This window comes from Aedes albopictus, chromosome 1 (genome assembly GCF_035046485.1).
Source record: "Aedes albopictus strain Foshan chromosome 1, AalbF5, whole genome shotgun sequence".
In the NCBI taxonomy this organism is placed as follows: Eukaryota; Metazoa; Arthropoda; class Insecta; order Diptera; family Culicidae; genus Aedes; species Aedes albopictus.
Genome location: NC_085136.1, coordinates 329,887,176 through 329,903,561, shown reverse-complemented (window position 1 = coordinate 329,903,561; position 16,386 = coordinate 329,887,176). Strand labels below are relative to the sequence as shown.

Sequence of the window (16,386 nt, the reverse complement as noted above, 5' to 3'; positions counted from 1 at the left end):
GGCATTTTTTTGAATTTTATGTTTTTTATATAAGTTTGGGCCACCCATGTATTATAGCTGCAGCCTTTTATAATAACATACATGTAAATACAATATTCAATAAATATGCTTCTCCATTGATATCTAAAAAACCAAGCTTTAAGTTAGAGTTTACGAAAACGAAAAGCTTTACAAAACTTTGATCTCATCATTACAGTACTAAAATAATTTAATAACTTTTAACTTTAATCTTAAGTATGATTTGTTGAGGAAACGTGTTTGTATTTACCAGTTGATTGTATTCTTTAAAGTGTTTTTTTACATTGTACTTAATTTTTATATAAAATGATAGTTGGGTGTCACATACTCCGAAAAGGTTCATTTTGAAAAACCGGGAAAAGTTGAAAAATCGTACCGGGAAAACCGGGAAAAAGACGGGAATTCCAAAACTGAAATTGAGTGGCCACCCTGATAATGTCGAACAGCGATGATACAATTTTCCAATTCCATTTTCCTCTCGAGTTTCGTTTGTTTTGGTGATTAACGTTCGATGTCCGTCGTCATCTTCCACACTCACTCACTGGGTTTACAGTGAACTTTCTGACCACGACACCATCGAAATTTTTCAGTAATCAACGCTAATGGATATGATGTGTTATCAGCACAAATTACCTACATAGGAGTCGGAGGTCGTCGCTTATCGGCGACTCACCAGCGCAAATGATCCGGATCATAGTCTAATCACGCACGTTTTCTTTCCGACTTATCTACTTGCAGCGATTACCTGTTCAAACTACTGCTGATTGGCGACTCGGGAGTGGGAAAGTCTTGCCTGCTGTTGAGATTTGCGGACGATACATACACGGAAAGCTATATCAGCACAATCGGTGTAGATTTTGTAAGTATACCTAAGTGAATACCAGTACAGATTGAGCCGATGACTAATTGTATGTTGTTTTTATTTTTCAGAAAATTAGAACAATTGACTTGGATGGAAAAACAATCAAACTGCAAATTGTAAGTATCCAAACTTCATCAATTACATATTTAAGAATACATAATAGAGCTTACTTACCTTACCGGTCAGGCTAAGGCCGGGGTGGCCTCTGCTGTACATAGTAGCCGCCTCCATTCCACTCGGTCCATGGCTGTATGTCTCAAGTTCCGCACTCTGCGTAGGGTCCGCAGATCGTCCTCCACATAATAGGGCTACTTTAGTTAAATAAGCTTTAGACTTGTTAAGAAGAATTATCTTCGTAACCCGTAAGATTTGATAGGTAGTCAAGTCAATATTAGATCTAAATCACCTACCAATACATTGAGCATTTTAGTAGCCAAACCTAAATTTAGGTTTAGTTGCAAAAACATCACTTTTTCATAAGTTCTGAACACTCTTGGCGTCATACAAATTGGCTAACCTTAACCCTCCTTTGGCATTAGGGTTCCCAACGTGATGTAAAAGGAAGGTTAAAGATTTCTATTCTGGGTGGATCGGATCGTATGTTGGAATCCGTAACCCAGTCACAGCCATGTTTTTCATATCAGTCAACCATTCCACCCAGTGTTTAAAGATCTCTGATGAAATGGATTTTCTCGTAGATGGCAAAGGGTGCTACCAACCCAAGAGGTTGATAGAGGATCACATCCAGCCAAAGAATTTCACTATTACAGGGTGTCTACTACCTGAAAAAAAAACCTTGAAAACCCAAACCGGGAAACCTCAGGAAATTTTATTCAACAAGGAAAAACCTGGAATACTTAGGGAATATCTTAAATAGTACAAGTAGTAAACTTTACTGCTTCTAGATCTTCTCAGATCTACAGTCTACAGAGATTACTATAGGAGAGACTGAGGAGACTTGATACATGGGAAGATTTGTTCCCCCCATATTTGCTCGGAATCAAAAACTTTTCTAGCATGATTTTTCCAAAACTACTCCTGGATAAACGACTATGTTTTGGCTACAAGTGATTTCGATTGTACATTGCATTATTTTTTAACGGCTGATGGTTTGTTTTCAGTCCTTCAGAAATATTTTAGTCGATTCCGAAAAATCTCAATAACTTTGTGAAAATTGAACCAAATCGTGTCAAAATTTCACAGCAAATAGTTTAAACAAAATACTTTCAAACTTATTTATCCAACTAAGGCTGTTATTAACATATTTTAATTAATTAAGCTTAGTATACACAACAATGACATGGGGAGACTTGATCCCTCGAGGATTACACACACATTATACATGTGAAAAATACAATTCTAATCGGAAGCCTCTATTTATTTGGAATTCTAGTCTATTCAACGATAAAATGTGTCAGATAATTATAACTTTAGTACAAACCAAGAAAAGGGGGATCAAGTCTCCCCATTTTGAAAATACGGCATATCCTTAAAAAATTAAGGAAATCTTACAATTTCAAACACTCCATATCCATCGAAAATACAAGAAAACTCGAAAAGAAAATGAATAGGAAGACTCTGGAATTATTTTCCCTTCAAATGAACCATGTGCTCAAAGGGGGATCAAGTGTCACCCATTTTTGAAAAATACATCATAAGACATGCCTCCATGAAAACACAGCTTTGAAAACTTTAACAATAATTTAAAGCCCTTCTGTTGTGTATTAACTTGCAATAGATGATTACCATTTACCATTGTACCATTTTGTACGGAAATCGGATCTAGTTTTGTGTTTTTTCTTAAAGTTTCAGGTAAATTAAGTAAAAGGGATCAAGTCTCCCCAGTCTCCCCTATGGTTGATATGAAACTGTTAGTTGAAATATATCTAGAAACACCGTTACATGTTTTCTAGAAATTCCGTCAGGGGTTTTCTCTGGAACTTCTTTAGAAATAATCATTACCGAAAATCGTTCCAAAATTTTGGATGCTCATTTTTGGGATTTCATTAATAGTTGATTTTTCTAGGATTTTTTCTTGGAATGTCTTCTGGGATAACTTTCTAAATTCATAGTTAGAAATTCCCGGAGAAATATCGGAAGGAATTCAGGTAAAATCTTGCGAGAAACCCCTCAAAGATGTATTGGTAAAACTCGAGAGGTAGTTTCGAATAAATCCTGAGAAAAACTGGAACATCTCGGAAAAAAAATCCCGGGAGGTACCCCACCAGAGACCCCGTGAAAAATTCATGCAGAAATTCTGAGAGAAACTGTAGAAATCCCGAAAGAACACCAAAAAATCTCTTTGCAAAAGTTATTTATCGGAATATCAAAATAATCAATCAGTACTACTTACTCGAACTTGTTGAAATACATACTATCATAATTTCTAGTTTTTCATTGGATTTTCATCGAAATCGCAACTTAACTACATCACCAGCACACATAACAGATATCCAAGTCCAGGTTCCGCTCCCGATATGAGAACAACGCAGACAATAACGATGTCAGGAGATCTAGATCCTTCAGCAATACGGAGTTCAAAGATACTCATCGACCTTCTCCGCCGCTCCCAGGTTACTCAAACTTTTTCTGGTTTCTTCTCATTGACGACACCAAGAAAGCCGCAGATCAAATTCTTCCGATCGTGATTTTCGATTCAATCGGCTCATTTATTCCACCCTCCCGCAGCTTCATTGAAACTAGCAGATTGCTCTATCCAATCAGGATTTGTGATAAGGGATTTTGTCGAAATACGGAATCGTATTGCGAGCTCCTCACAGCTGTTACGGTCAACCTAAGTTATTGACAGTATACACTTCCGAAAGCTTGCGCTTACTTACACCAGTTTTTCGCTATATCTATCGTTACGACAGGTTACGACTACGAATTCTGCTCCGACAATGGTTTGTTGTTGACGCTTTTACCAAATCTAACATGGTAACCTCCACGTGCTGCTCGTGTGTTTTTGCGTCGTGTTCGACGTCGTGCGGTTGTGTGACCTCCGAGATTACCATTTTATCGAGTGTGTATACATCATTTCATCGTTTGAAGGCTTTATCATATTTGTTGTCAAACACAGACAGGGAGGCAAAATATTCGTCAAGTACATGAGCTATGATCTGCGGTTCTCTGGTAAGGATACTGTTGGTTGTGATGGATTGCTACACCCCTAGCTTTCGTTTCCCGCTGAGAGCATGCACTCTTCCTCAAAGCTGGATCGAGGCTTGGTTAGAATCTATGCCGTCCAAAAAGTTTTTAAAGCTTTGCCGCATCACGTATGACTTGACGGATTACGGCACAGTTCTTACGTGCCTTAGCTGTTCTTTTTGTCTCCGGTGACCACCAGTATAGAGCTATTCGACCCGGCTTTGAACTAGTCTCCGAGAGCGATGTTGTGGTTTCTTGGCGAATGATGCCAAAAAATCATAAAGGTTTTCTTGTTCGGACGTTGTCAGAGATTAGTTTATTGTTGTTTGGAAAGCTGATCAGTCAACTTCATTGTAAATCTACGGGAACGCCGTGATGTTTCCTGTGGTTGTTCGTAGAGGCATATGGAGTTCGGATGATGGTCACTTTCTAGTGGGTCCTCGCTAATGTTCCAATGCAGCCTGTTGACGATGCAGGAGCTTGCCAAAGGGACATCAATTGATGACCTACGTTCTCCTTGGTAGATGTATTGCATCCGTCATTCAGCAGGACTAAGTCAATCATCTCTGTAACTTGAACTTCCATAATAGTGGCTCCGTGGGAATCTACTTTGGTGTTTTTCCATGAAGTGTGGTGACCGTTGATGTCCCCAAGGATTAGTTTTGGCCCCTGCATGGATTTCAATCCTAAACGTAGGCAGTTTTTGAGGTCTATGATGTTTTGACATGAGAGGTAGGTAGATGCTAATAATTGAGACTGGGAACAGATATTCAATCCTGATGGCAATGATGCGTAGATCAGTGTTCAGTTGTATCATTGAGAAGTCAAACGGTTCCAGGATTCCGATAGCAACTGAGTGATAGGATCGCATTGCTTTTGTAGACCCAAGAGTGTAGAGTTCGGTTGATGCTGTTCACGTTGCTGCGATGTACTTCTTGAATGGTCAGGACGATTGGTGGATTGTCTTGAATTAGATATTCAAGATGGTTGAGGGTTGAGGTTATTGTGAAACCCGTTCATGTTCTATTGTAGAGCGAGTATGGAACATCCCCCAAAGTTGATGCCAACTGCCGGGATCGTCGAAGTAGGTACTAGCACGAAGTCTAGCGGAGCTGCTGAGGAAGCAACATTCTGACGTAATTGTTTAGTTGCCGTCGAGGAGTATCTGCATTTTGTTGAAAGTCTTGATCTACTCGATGTCAGGTTTCTTAAGTCCGTGCTTTAATCCCACGTTGTCCTTAGCGGTACGAGCATTTCTGCCCTTGTGCGTCCCTCTTTCCGGGACCGTGGGATGCCAAGGGTTGTCGACCAGTTCCGGTGATAGTGTAGCTTTCGCACCGACGGGGCCGTGAGGGTTCGGGGAGCCATCGGTAAGTTGTTCGTTTGTTGTTGTCCAGAAACCTCGTCTTCTACAGCAGATAGATTGATGGATTCCATGGTCTTGGAACAAGAAATAGTGGAGTTGTTTACCACAGAAACTGCTATTGAAGAAGCATGATTCTGTCGTTGTCGGTGGCATTTGAGAAGTTTAGAGGAGCTATCTGCATTCTGATGGTTAGTCTGTATGAAAGTTCTCGCTGTCCGTGCTGAGCATCTTGGTTGAGAGTGGATCGCCACCTGACCTTCGAAGTTCATTTCAAAGAGGTCAAACGAAACTGCCAAATACACCTAAATCTTTTACGTACCCTTTCTAGTGACAACGGGGTTGTACTTAATCGCGATGTTTGTCAACGTGCAGCGAGTTCAATAGTTGACAGTAGATTACTCTATGGCATAGAACTAACCTGTACATTAACCTCATCACTCGCTCCTGTGTACCACCTGTCTATCCGAATAAGTTCCGGTCTACTACCATCTACACCCCCTCCCTCCCCCTCCTACTCCGCTTGTGCTGAATGTGGCAAACTATCTTTTGGGCATCTCGTTACAGAGGGTGTCTGTAAAAGAGCAATCAACTTCTTGGAAATTACATCATCTAGCCATCAATCAACTTCTTGGAAATGGCACCATAACAGAATTACTTCGCACCAAATACCGCAATTATACGCATTGATACACAGATGGTTCCAAGGATCACTATCACGTCGGCATCGGTGTTACCGGTCCTGACATCAACCACTCCCGTCGTCTTCAAGATTCCTGCTCAGTTCTCTCCGCAGAGGCTGTAGCGGTCTTCATTACCTCTACTACTCCATCTCTAAAGCCAATGGGGCACGTTCGGTGCAGTACTAGATTTGTAGTAATGAGCTGAATTTTAGTATGGTGAGAAGGTCAATTCTCCGTTTCTGCAATGAAATGGTGCAAAAAGCGTGGGTATTATGATTCCTTGCCTAATTTGATGCTGTTTGAGCAAAACTTTGGATAACTATGTTGTTAATGTCGCAAGAAATGAAGAAAACAACAACACTGTTGTCCAAAGTTTTGCTCAAACAGCATCAAATTAGGCAATGAATCATAATACCCACGCTTTTTGTACAATTTTATTGCAGAAACAGAGATTTGAACTTCTCACCATACTAAAATTCAGCTCATTACTACAAATCTAGTACTACATCGAACGTGCTCCATTATGGGCATGATAGACACAGCCAGTATCGTGCGACGTAGCACGCCACCATGAATTCAAGCCATCCACTTGCAAGCTCAGCCTTGAATACAGTCAGTATTCACATGGATCCCGGGTCATTGCGGCATCCCCGGCAATGAAAAGGCTGACGAATTGGCAGCTAATGGAAGAACTGGAACATTCTACTCATCAAACGAGCGGATCTGAGCCCAAGTAACAATTTGTATCCTTTCTGCTCTTAGACATTATTTATTGAGGTTTTGTCATGGATTTGCTAAGGACCTTAAAGGTTTGATGATGTAGTCTAAATTGCCAAGCAGCTTTTAGGATGCAAGCAACTTTAAAACTCTGTAGATATCTAGAAATCCATTAAATAAAACTTCTATGCTTGTGTTTTCGCTAAGCAAAATATTCATTGTAACCGAGCTGTTAGGAGCGTATAAAAATTTGGTACTAAAACCTATTCCAAAGCCACAGGCATATCACGCCTTATCAGATTTGAACCCTGATAGATTGCATAAAGTCGTAATAAAGCCATCTTAAACCTTTTCGAAATAACCACTGGAATCATTAAAGCTTGCTAAGGAGTGTTACTGCAATGCGATCATATTTTGATCAATAGATTTATCATGCCACACAAACAGAAAATAAAACAACATAAGCATAAGCATACTTATGTTTTATTCTATTTAAAGTAAATCTGATGGGAACTTCTCTAGCGGGCTCAATTTTTACAGCTAGGCAGCCAAAGTAACCTTTTAATGCGCTTTTGTGAACGGGATTTCAGAAGCAACCGATGGGTGGTAGGGATGGCATTGTTTGCTCTGGCTCCGGAATCATGGTAGTTCCCTTTTATTTGAGCAAAGCCAGATGCAACCGGTGTACGAAAATCCTTATTGATTTTCACTGTATACTTACCACTCGAACAAATGAAACAGCTTAAAAAATGAAACACCACTGAAAATTTTACGGAAATGCAAAACTTTCGGTTTATTTACATTTGACAGCAACAGCGAGTTCTTAAGAGGATACAGTCTGAATCCACATTTTATAAAACCTATTTGTGTTTGAGTAGCGCACAAATGTAAGGGTTGAGAATAAGTAGGTATATGCTACACACCAAAAAATCCTCAATTTTGATGGTGACGCAATTGAAGAAATTGACGTAATCAACCATGACATAAACCATATTATGATTCATTTTTGCGTCTTTGGAGATGTGAACGAATAGACTAGCATCGCTGAAACTGTTTAAGACTCGTTGGACATATTTGTGAATGTGTACCCGTAACATTCAAACGAAAAACTTAGTTTTCAGTTATATGTGCCTTATATTTACATGACCAATAACGTAAAACAGCCGCATTTAGTTTGTTTACACCAAAACGTCAAACGCCTTCGCTCGGAAGAGGCAAAAGTTTGTTCAATCTACTTCTATTTACATTTCCAGAATTAATAATTAATTAGTACCAGAATTATTTGAGAATTATTTAGTTACGCAACAAATTATCTTTTTGCACAGTGAGTGAAGCGCATGATCCAGAATTTACGAAAGTGGAACGACAGCGTGTGCCAGTGCCAGGATGCCATTTATACGAATGCAGCTCAAGTGCAAGAGGAGCTGTTCCGGATCGCGAGAAAGTTGATGAAAGTGAAAAACAGCCAATAATCAAAATACTGTATTTACAGTGAAAAAAAAAAACTTAAATAAAGTACATTCGAACAAGTTTCCTGGTCTCTATTATTCTTGAGCGAAAAAATAACAATGGAAGGGGGGAAGTTTTGGCAAGTGGCTGGAGGGAATTGAGGTTATGTTATCGGCAGGAAACACTCGTAGTAAAATTACAAGCTCGCTTCAAAAATCATCTTGTAAAAATAAGGTTAAACTTAATGTTGTGTCATTTTGCTCGCTGCTATATGTCGTAGTTAAATGACGCAAAATTACATGGGTTTTTCTAAGTGTGTAGTCTTGGCACCGTATTCATAAAGTACAGCAACTCTAGAACACTAACCAATCTTAAACAATCTCAAACAAAACCAGGAAGGTTTAACTTGACGGCATCCATATTTTTCATCACGATGATCAATTTCTGCTTGGAAATTATGTTCGTCATGTTGATGTTTGGATTGTGATTTGAATGTATAGTTCAGCAAACTGGATTAAAATTGTTATTTTTCGTATGCCCTCAAAATGGCGTGGCGCTTTGCCTTATTCAGAAGTATTTTAATGAATTACACCGGCAATTTTTTTTGGCATGAATTTATTTGTCATAGCGACAGAGATTTCCTCCATGAAAATTTAAAACTAAATATTATTGACATGGATGACCGACATAATTGTCGTTTTTTAATTATTAATAATTTGCAATTTACTGCCAGTTTATGTAATGATACTTGTTTCAGTTTATCTTTAAGACTTTGGTTTTAACCGTTCATTTGAGATATTGTTCGAACTTTTAAACGGCTAATTTGTCTTCTTGCAACTTTAAAACAGATCTTATCTATGCTGTGTAGTATACTACAAGAATATGTCATAAAACCAAATAGTATGTTCAACGTTTTAAGCAATGGTTTTAACAACCTCCTGTAGGGTGGGCCCTTTCTGGTTTAATAAAGTTTTATCATGGGTTTATTAGAGCTGTTAAGACCACTAAGCTTTATAATGGGTTTCAACGGTTAGATTATAATAACAGCTTGTAGGCTATAAGAAAACTAAAAATGTTACTTGGGAGGAACCGTCGTCAGGTGAAGTAAAAAGCTGCTTACTGACTCCTTCGCACTACCTTTCAAACTTTGCTGCAAACGTAGAACTCTTTGGTAATTACCCGCCTAGGAGGAGCTTTTTGATGTGCGGATGGTTGGAAGGTGAAACTAGAGGAATCTCCCCACCATGTTTTCCCATCAGACAAACGACGAATTAGACGAATTCAAAATTTGATCTGTCTAACCATGCCGCCGGCAGAGGTGATAACATAACAGCTGTACCACATCGTGCCAATCCCAGTATTCCTGCGCTACTGTTTTTCGTGCGTGGATTGCGTCTCGCCTCGCTTACGCTGAATGCTTGCTTATACCTGGTTCTGAAACTGTTGTACCTTTGTACACAAACCCTACATTTCGTTTTCTAATTCTGACCGCTGGCTGGTGCTGAAGTTCAAGTGTTGCGAATTCCTGGTCCAAAGTGCGCTTCTGTTCTGTAAGGGTTGTATCTGTGATTCTCTGGATGCTCTACCGTCCTCACGTTTCTGGAGCAAAACTGGCAAATCTTCTCTCAAAGTTCTGATTTCATGCAACCCGGTTCCTCAGGAAATCGTTTTCACGTTGACTTCGCTTGAGCTGATTCTGCAGAATTAGTCTCCGCTCTTTCGCTTGTTGTATCTATAGACATTTAAAGTGACCTTCTGGCGCAACTCTTGTTTTCTTCTCTGACCGATATCGAACTGGAGTTTCCGTACTATTTCCGGCATGCTCCAATATTCCATTTTCTTTTTCTGTTGCTGCACAGTTTTAGTGTTTTGTTCTCGAAATTTGTCGCGTCGGAGCATCGATAGCAATCTGGCTTGATATATCGGAGTATACTCCGCCTTTATTTTACCGAGACTTTCAAATCGGTTCTCCAGAAGTATTTCCAAGAGACAAGTGCCCCAGAGCTTCTGGAATAGATTTTACTTCTAATGCCGTACCTTTCACGTCAACGACTGTAATAATTACAGCATCAAGTATTTTCAGTGGCGTTGACGAATGATGTACACTTCTGGTGTATTGAGCATTGCTAACTACACTTCTTATCAAGATATCAACCATGTTACTTGGGAGTTCCCTTTTAGGGACTTCCAGGTATCCCTCAGAGTTCTGAGGGGCCCTCCATCCAAAACGCATTGATATAATTGATTAGGTGAAATGAAAACACCAGTATTTACAACGAAATTCTTTTAGGTATAACCAAATAAACATACCTAGCCTATCAGATAAAACCAAGAATATAACTATCTAAGGTGGATACGATAGGAACTTTTGGAAACATTAATAATAAACCGACTAGAAATACTAACCAATGTCCCCATTTCCTCTTCAACAGTGGGACACCGCCGGCCAGGAGCGCTTCCGTACGATAACGTCGTCGTACTACCGGGGTGCGCACGGTATCATCGTGGTGTACGACTGCACCGACCAGGAATCGTTCAACAACGTCAAAACGTGGCTGGAGGAAATCGAACGCTATGCCTGCGAGAACGTCAACAAGCTGCTGGTCGGCAACAAGTGCGATCTGCAGACAAAGAAGGTCGTCGACACGACCACGGCTATGGTGAGTGTTCGAAGAGTCCTTTGATACCTCTTGATCAGAGGATTTATTATTTGTCTCAATCTTATTATCAGGAATACGCGAACCAGCTCGGCATTCCGTTCCTGGAGACGTCCGCCAAGAACGCCACCAACGTAGAGCAGGCATTCATGACGATGGCAGCGGAGATCAAGAATCGCGTTGGGCCGCCGTCGAGCGCCGCGGAAGCACCCAGTGCCGTCAAGATCGACAAAAGCCGCAGCGTCGAGTCCAAGTCCGGCTGTTGCTGAACAGCTTTACCTTTGTTGTTCTCAGTTTCTCTTGTATATTTCCCCCTCCAAAACAAACAAACCAACAAAAATGGTAAGATGGCGCGTTTTGCAGTGTGAAGATAACCACAACAACAACAAAAACAAGAACAATAGGCTTGTCTGCTTCTTCTGATGAACTTAAACTATTGTGCACCCACTACAACTACTACAATTACCTAGTAATCTTATATTGAAATACTACAACTTATTACAAAACAAAAACACTACCGATATCCGATTGATTCTCTTCATTCGAAATCAGATCGAACCGCAAAGCCCCATTCTTCCTCCCTTCTTCCTCCGGAACGAGGGAGAACCATTTCAATCAAGTTGAGAAACACTGAGAGAGAGACAGGCGGACAGCCAGCAAAGAGAGGGATAACCAGTTTAGTGTATGATTTAATAACCCAAGATCTATTTAGGCAGACGAAAGTGTGAGGAAGTTATAGCAAAGCGAGGTGAGATGAGCAACAGAAAAAGAAAGATGAAGTAACGCTAGTATAAGGAAAATAATTATTCATTAGAGGAAATACTTTTACTAGAAAGAACCAACCAAGAGAGACGGAGAGGGATAAACAATGATAAGAGGATTCCAAAAAGAAAACATTAAGGTGAAAGCAGAAGCAAACATTTGTAACGGTCGGAATCCACATGGATTGGGGACGATCGTATAAGGACAAACAAAACCAACATGGATGCAAGAAAAACGCAAACACTCAAGAAAAAAAAACAAGGTAAGGTTTAAATAAATTCGCAATTTTGATTAATTTTGGCCGCAAGCGCTATTAGCAAATTGGAACCGACGCCACTACCATGGGGTTTTTGTTATTTCTCGCAGAAAGAAAGCTTGTGGCGGGGGTTTCTCCACGAAACAGAACAATAGAAACAAGCACCCGGAAATCGACATGGTAGGATCTTTTCATAGAGTTCACAACTTTGGAGAATCGTCCGATAAAGAATGCGCAATTCCCCCACATGGACAGAAACGTGTCTCCTGCTGAGACATATATCTGACACCTTCTTGGTTTATGTGGTAGTTTAGCAGACCGTTGAGTGGGCGGTGTCAATACTTGGGAAGCCCCTCCCGTTTCTGCAGTCGCTTTCAAGAACCATGGCGCCAAATTTCAGTCTTGTCCTCTGATGCTTCTGACAAAACAGCAAACAAATCGCATTATTCCACGCACTAGCATATAGTAGGTATAATAGTGAATCATCCGTTTCGTCCTCTTCTTGATCGACTTTTCTACAGTTTAACAATACAACTATGATTAGCTTTTTTGTCTGTGGTGAACGAGCAACAGTTGTAATTCCGCGTTGAACTCGGTGCACGGTTTTAGCGCACGTATTGGTAAACTAGGAAGATGTGCAAAACAGGTTTTAGAAGCCTAATCAATTAGAGTTTTTTCGTATTAATACCACACGGGAAAAGAAAATCTTAGCCCCATTTCCTTTCTTCTTTTCTTTGTGTCTATTATTTTAGTTAGGCGAAAGCTAATTGGAGAAAGATACATATATTGGCTGTATTTATTCGTTCAATAGATCCTCATTCAAATAATAAGACAAGAAAACACAGTTAAAAATAGATTTACGCTCCGCCCTCTCCTATGATAGAAGCAATATCCTTTTCATCTAAAATCAAAACACCCCGAATCAAACTTCATTCGTATGGCCGCCTTCCGCTCTCGACACCGTTTTTGTAACCGACCAGTAATTCCATAGATCCGAGCGAAGAGTGCGGGGCAAGATTACGATTTGATTTGTGACCCCACGCGTGATTTACCGAGCTAACAACAATAAGGCAGACATTGTTCAACCACGAGATTGATTGTGATGATCCTTATAGTTTTCAAAATCGAAGAAAATCAACCAACAACAGCAAATACAACAACCAATAATAGACGGAAAACGTAAAGTTACAGCAGAAAAATCGTAAATAAAAAAAATATTAAAAATTTAATTGAGTATTAGTAGTAGTTTCGTGTCATTTAAAAATCATATCTGAAATTTTCCTTTGTGATTTCCAATAGACGTATACATTGCTTATGAAAAAGATGACGCAGATAGATCGATAGACTACAATCGACTTAGCACAGAATTAACTCAACTTTTCAGTTAGAGAATTTAACTGAAAGTGGTATAAGGTCGTGTGTACGTGAGCTTTTCATCCTTCGTCAGTGATTCATCCAGAAGATTCTTCAGGGATTCCCATAAGAGGTTCCTTCAGAGAATAGGGGAGCGGGACATTTGGCATAACGGTCATTTGGCATACTCGGAATTCACCCTTCTTCGTTATGCCAAGTGTCCATTATGCCAAATGTCTTTATGCCAAACGACCTTATGCCAAATGACACAGACCCCTGAATTCTTTCAGGGATACCTTCAGAAAGATATCTCAACGAAGATCCAAGGATACATCCAGGAGAATTCAAAGATTCCCCCAGAAGTTTCTTCAGGTTTTTTTTTAAATAAGTTCATTCAGGGATCAGTCCAGAAGTTCCCTAAGGAATTTCTAGAGAAATTCCTTTAGGGATTCTTCCAGGGATTGCTCTTGGATTTCGTTCGGAGATTTTTCCTGGAGGCTTTACGGATGCCTCCAGAAGTTTTTTTTAGGAATTTCTACAGGAGTTCTTTCAGGTATTTTTACAGGAGGTCCTCCAAGAATTTCCTTGTGACTATAATTAGGCATATCTCCAGGATTTCATTGAAAAATCTCACATGCAGTTTTTACAAGAATTCCTCCAGCATTTCCTTCAGGATTTCCTTTTGGAATTCCTCCAGGAATTCTTTCGGGGATTCTTCCCTAAAATCCTTCGGGGATTCCTTCTGGGGTCTCCAGTTAGCCTATTTAGTGGATAAGACTATGGATCGCCAATCCGGAGATAGCGGGTTCGATTCCCGTTCCGGTCGGGAAAATTTTCTCGACTCCCTGGGCATAGTGTATCATTGTACTTGCCTCACTATATACAAATTCATGCAATGGCAGGCAAAAAAACCCTTCAATTAATAACTGTGGAAGTGCTCAAAAAGTTGAAGCGAGGCAGGCCAAGTACCAGTGCGGACAAAAAAAAATTAAAAAAAAAAAGCTTTTCCACGTAAAAGATACTCTAAGCAGCGAAGTGAGCTTTGTGGCAGTGCGGCTAGCCATGGGAGTAGCCAGCTACACGAAGAGCAACATACCTGGGATTTCTTTACGAATTCTTTCAAGGACACCTTTAGAAATCCCTTTAGGCATTTATTCAAGGACCTTTCCCGGGGATTGTTTCAAAAATTCCTCAAGGGAATTTTTCCTTCGTGAATTCTTCCATGAGCATCTTGTTCCGATAGTAATTGTTTCAGGGTTTGTTCCAAGAAATGTTTCAAGAATTCCTCCCACGATTCCTTTAGCAATTTTTACAGATACTTCTGCAAGAACGCATCGACGAATTCCTCCAGGATTTTTTTCCATAGCTTCCTTCGATGATTCCATCATGGATTGCTCCAGAGAAGTTTTCAAGAATTTCTCTATGGGTTTCATCAAACATTCCTCCGGGAATTTCTCCTGGGATATCTTAAGAGGTTCCTCCAGTGATTGTTCCAGTGCTTCCAGGAGTTTCTCCAGGGAGTCCCAAAGGAATGTCAAACTTCAATTTTTTTTTTAGGTGTTTCTGGAAGTATTCTTTCAGAGATTTCTGCAGGGATTTCTACATATATTCCTACGAGAATTCCACTAGAGATTGCTCCAATAACACTAGTTTACAAAATAAAATGATAGTCGTGAACTTCTGTCAACGATCAAAATTTTTGATGTACAATTTAGCGCTGATTTCGAAACCGCGCTTCAAAAAAATATAAGTAGAGCTGTTTTTGAGTTTTAGCTCAATATCCAGTTTTACAATTTTTTAAAATATGGAATTAACTAAAATTCAAATATATTGCGTTTCGTTCAACCAATTTCAAATCTTATTCCATAAATTAAAAGCTGAATACAATTCTACTCGATCATCTGAATGCAGGTTATACGTCAGATTGATGAAATTTAAGATATTTGCGAGTTTTCTAAAAATATATGAAGAATTGTATTTTTTTTCAATAAGAAAAAAACAATTTAAAAATTCTTTCTAAACGTTTATTTGACATGTCATATGTAGGCGACTTACAGTTAAAAATTCAGCTCAATCGGAGCATTGATTGCGGAGAATGAGATGTGTGAAGTGAGTGACTTTGCTTAAAAATAGAACAAAAATCGATTTCAAATCATCAACCTTGTATGGAAAGTCGAAAAAAAATCCGCTCTACTGTAATTTTTTTCCTTCACGTTTTCGAACTCAGGGCATGATCTACACCAAAAATGATCATCACCTTACCGAGTTCAAAAATGCTGTAAACTAGTGTAATTCAATCCGGAATAATTCGAAGTATTTCAGCAGCAATATCTTCCAGAAACCCTTACAGAAATTTCCACCAGAGATTAGCTAAAAATTAATCCAGGAGTTCTTTAAAGCATTATACAAAACATTGTTTTGGAAGTCCATCGAAAGATTCCAACTCCTGCAGGGATTCCTTCAGGAACTGCTACAGCGGTTCCTCAAGGAGTTCATCTACAAACTCTTCTTAGAATTCCTTCAGGATTTCTCTAAGTATTCCATCTGCAATTTCTTCAGGAATTCTTTCTGAGTTCCTCAAGGAATTTCTCAAGGGATTGTTCCACGAATTTCTTCAGAGACTCCTCCAGGAATTATTCATCTGGGAATTGCTGCAGGTATTCCCCATAAAATTCATCCAGGGATTCCTTCAGAAATTCCACTAGAAATTCCTCCAGGAATTCTTCTAGAGACTTCTTCATTAATCCCTACAGGCATTTCTCTAGGATATCCTTCCAGATTCTTTCTGGAACAACTTAATTAAAAAATTCCACCAACGATTCTCCCAGAAACACTTCTTAAGATTTCTTCTGGAATCCTCCTTGTATTCTTTAGGGATTTCTTCCAGGAATTATTTCAGTACTTCCTCCAAATACCGCTTAGGGATTCCCTTAGTAATTCCTCTTGAAATTGCTTCCGGGGTTCCTTCTGGAGTTTCTTCAGGAACTCTTCTAAGGATTCCTCCAGAATTTGTGCAAAAATTCCATATGCAATTTTTTCAGGAATTATTTCTGGTATTCCTCTACGAATTCCTTAAGAAATTTATCCACGATATTTTTTCAGGAATTCCTCTGTGAATT

The 16,386-nt window shown here is 39.4% G+C and overlaps 1 protein-coding gene across 1 annotated transcript in view; it reads left to right on the top strand.

Moving 5' to 3' along the window:
- The window catches only part of LOC109424830 (ras-related protein Rab-1A), a 44,394-nt gene extending 31,251 nt beyond the window's left edge, over nucleotides 1-13,143 (top strand). Inside the window, exons 2-5 of the mRNA XM_019700022.3 lie at nucleotides 757-877; nucleotides 949-996; nucleotides 10,672-10,899; nucleotides 10,971-13,143. Coding sequence (XP_019555567.1) covers nucleotides 757-877; nucleotides 949-996; nucleotides 10,672-10,899; nucleotides 10,971-11,165 — 592 coding nt within the window. The 3' untranslated portion in view covers nucleotides 11,166-13,143. The remainder of the gene's footprint in view (nucleotides 1-756; nucleotides 878-948; nucleotides 997-10,671; nucleotides 10,900-10,970) is intronic.
- Nucleotides 13,144-16,386: the final 3,243 nt, after the last annotated feature.